This window comes from Chinchilla lanigera, unplaced genomic scaffold (assembly GCF_000276665.1).
Source record: "Chinchilla lanigera isolate Chin_1 unplaced genomic scaffold, ChiLan1.0 scaffold00094, whole genome shotgun sequence".
Lineage (NCBI taxonomy): Eukaryota > Metazoa > Chordata > Mammalia > Rodentia > Chinchillidae > Chinchilla > Chinchilla lanigera.
In genome coordinates, this window is record NW_004955495.1 from 4,160,568 (window position 1) to 4,163,271 (window position 2,704).

General features: G+C 54.5%; 1 protein-coding gene across 1 annotated transcript in view; it reads left to right on the forward strand.

The window, feature by feature from the left end:
- Positions 1-576: 576 nt before the first annotated feature.
- Positions 577-2,704, forward strand: part of Arrdc5 (arrestin domain containing 5) — a 5,825-nt gene continuing 3,697 nt past the window's right edge. Inside the window, exons 1-2 of the mRNA XM_005405775.2 lie at positions 577-907; positions 1,547-1,752. Coding sequence (XP_005405832.1) covers positions 655-907; positions 1,547-1,752 — 459 coding nt within the window. The 5' untranslated portion in view covers positions 577-654. The remainder of the gene's footprint in view (positions 908-1,546; positions 1,753-2,704) is intronic.

Sequence of the window (2,704 nt, forward strand, 5' to 3'; positions counted from 1 at the left end):
CAGGCCACTATGTCAAGGAACTGTAAGTAAAAGAAAAAGAACCAATGAGAGTCTCAGTGTGGTGGTGCACCCCTATCGTCTCAGCTATTCTGGAGGCTGAGGCAGGAGGATCACAAGTTCTAAGCCAACCTGGGTAACTTAGAGAGACCCTGATTCAAAATAAAATCCAGAAAAGGGCCACAGTGTGGCTCAGGGGTGAATACTTGCCCAGCATATGAGAGGTCCTGGGTTCTATCTTCCACGCTGCAAAAACAGGCAAGATGGGTGCACACACTTTATTTTTTTTCCAGTGCTGGGAATCGGACTCACAACCTGGTGCTTGCCAGGCAGGCACTGTGCCACTGAGCTAAATCCCCAGCCCCAAGTGCACACACTTTTAATCCCAGAACTCAGGAAGCTGAGGCAGGAAGATTGCTGGAGTTCAAGACAAGCCTGAACTACATAGCAAGACCCTGTCTCAGGAAACCAAACAAAATAAATGACAGAATTGTTTACTAACTGCTCATCCCTGACTACAGCCACCTCCCTTCCTTCCCCAGAACTCTGGGTAGTGACGTCACAGAGAGGTGACATCACTGTCACTGCAGCCCAGGAACCAGAGTCTCTCTGGCATGGGGGAGAGGGGAGGATGGTTTTTCACCTCCCCAACCCCCCATGTCTCTGGTGAAGTCAATCGAATTAGTGCTGCCCAAGGATGCAGTCTACCTGGCCGGCTCCAGCATAGACGGGCAGGTGGTTCTAACCCTGTATAGCACCCTGGTGGACCCCGTAGTGAAGGTGGAACTTGTGGGAAGGGGTTATGTGGAGTGGAATGAGGAGACCGGGGAGACCCGTGATTACAGCAGAGATGTTATCTGTAACAACAAGGCAGACTACGTGCATAAGACAAAGACGTTCCCAGTGGAGGGTAAGAAGGGGCTGGCAGCCATCACAGGAACTGGGTCTGCAAGGGAAACATATCTGAGAGTCAATCAACAAACCTCCAGGGATATAAGAATTAGGTAAAAACACCCTGCTTCCTGCCTAGGAGGGAAGTTATGTAGAACAATGACTATCCCATACATGTAACATGAAAATAACAAGACACAAGAAGCTGACCAGAGCTCACACATTCAAAATAGTCCCTGAAGCCGGGCATGGTGGTGGGGCAGCACCATGAAGCTGAGGCAAGAGGATCGTTGCAAGTTCGAGACCAGCCTGGGCTACAAAGTGCGCTCAAGGCCAGCCTGAACTGCATAGCGAGACCCTGTCTCAAAAACACACACAAAAAAATAGTCCCTGAAACACAGTGTGGTGGTGGGTCCCCTGTAATCCCAGTAGTTGGGCAGCTGAGGCAGGAGGATCTCAAGTTTGAGTCCAGCCTGCGCAATTTAGCAAATCAGCAAGGCCTTGTCTTAACAAAAGGACTGGGGTTGTAGCTCAGTGCAAAGGCCCCACGTTCAAGCTCAGTAACACACACACACACACGCGCAGGAGAGGAAGGAAGGAAGAAGAAAGAAAACCGATTCTAGAACCTTCTGATGGCTTTGCTGTGTTTTGCTTTCAGGTAATTGGTTAGGCGCAGGCAGCCACACCTTTGACTTCCATTTCAACTTACCTCCCAGGCTACCGTCCACCTTCGCCAGCAAAACAGCCCACATCTTCTACTTCATCCAAGCCTCCTGCATGGGCCGGGAGCACATTCTCGCGAGGAAAAGGGTTTACTTGTTGGTTCAGGGGACCTCGGATGTCCACCAGGAAAGCGCACCCCAGGTACCGGCGGGGCAGACGCCGCGGGGGCCGTCCTCTGGGCTCTGGGAGGAAGGGGACAGGCAGGCAGTGTGGGGCCGGGGGAGGCCCAGGTGGGGGAGGGCGCTGGCGGCTGCCCAGGCCCCCGATTTCACAAAAGCTGAGTCAGAAACCTGGGCAAGAACTGGGCTTCCATTCTCTCCCGATCTTACTCCCCTAGGGGCACATTGGGCAATGTCTGGGGACTGGCTGCTGGGCCACCGCGTTAGGGAGGGAACACTGGCCTCGGGCAGACAGGCCAGGGACGGTGGTCCTGCCCGCGGGGCGCAGGACGGCCGCAGTCACTGGGGCATGTGAAGGGAGGGAGAGAGGAGGGACAATCTGGCCTCTGTGGGGACACGGACCTTGTGTGGGGACGCCTGCGGCTGTCACACGGGGGAGGAAGCTGCGGGCCTGGGGCAGGTGGAGGCTGGGATGCTGCTCGGCCCCTGTAGGACAGCTGGCCCGGCCTATGTCTCTGTGTCCAGTGTCTTCCGGAAGTCAAGGCCGAGAGCCCTGCACAGGCCTCGTGGGTGGGAGCGGGGAGAAGAGGCGCTCAGTGGTCTCCAAGAGGCCAGGAAGGGGTGGCCTCAGGCCCAGGAGAGTCAAGGTCAGTAGTTCTGTGTCCTCCTGTGTCCCTTCTTGAGGCCACTCCCAGCAGAATAAGTGAGGAGTGACATTGGCCAAGGCCACTCAGTGCCCCTGGGAGGCATTTATTGTCAGAGCATTAGGATGACAAAGGTAGAGGGTTGATGTTTTGTCTCTCAAAATCCAGATTAACAGCTGGGCGTGGTGGCACGCCTGTAATCCCAGCACTCTGGAGGCTGAGGCAGGAGGATTGTTGCAAGTTCGAGACCAGCCTGGGCTACAAAGTGAGCTCAAGGCCAGCCTGAACTGCATAGCAAGACCTTGTCTCAAAAAAAAAAACAATAAAATA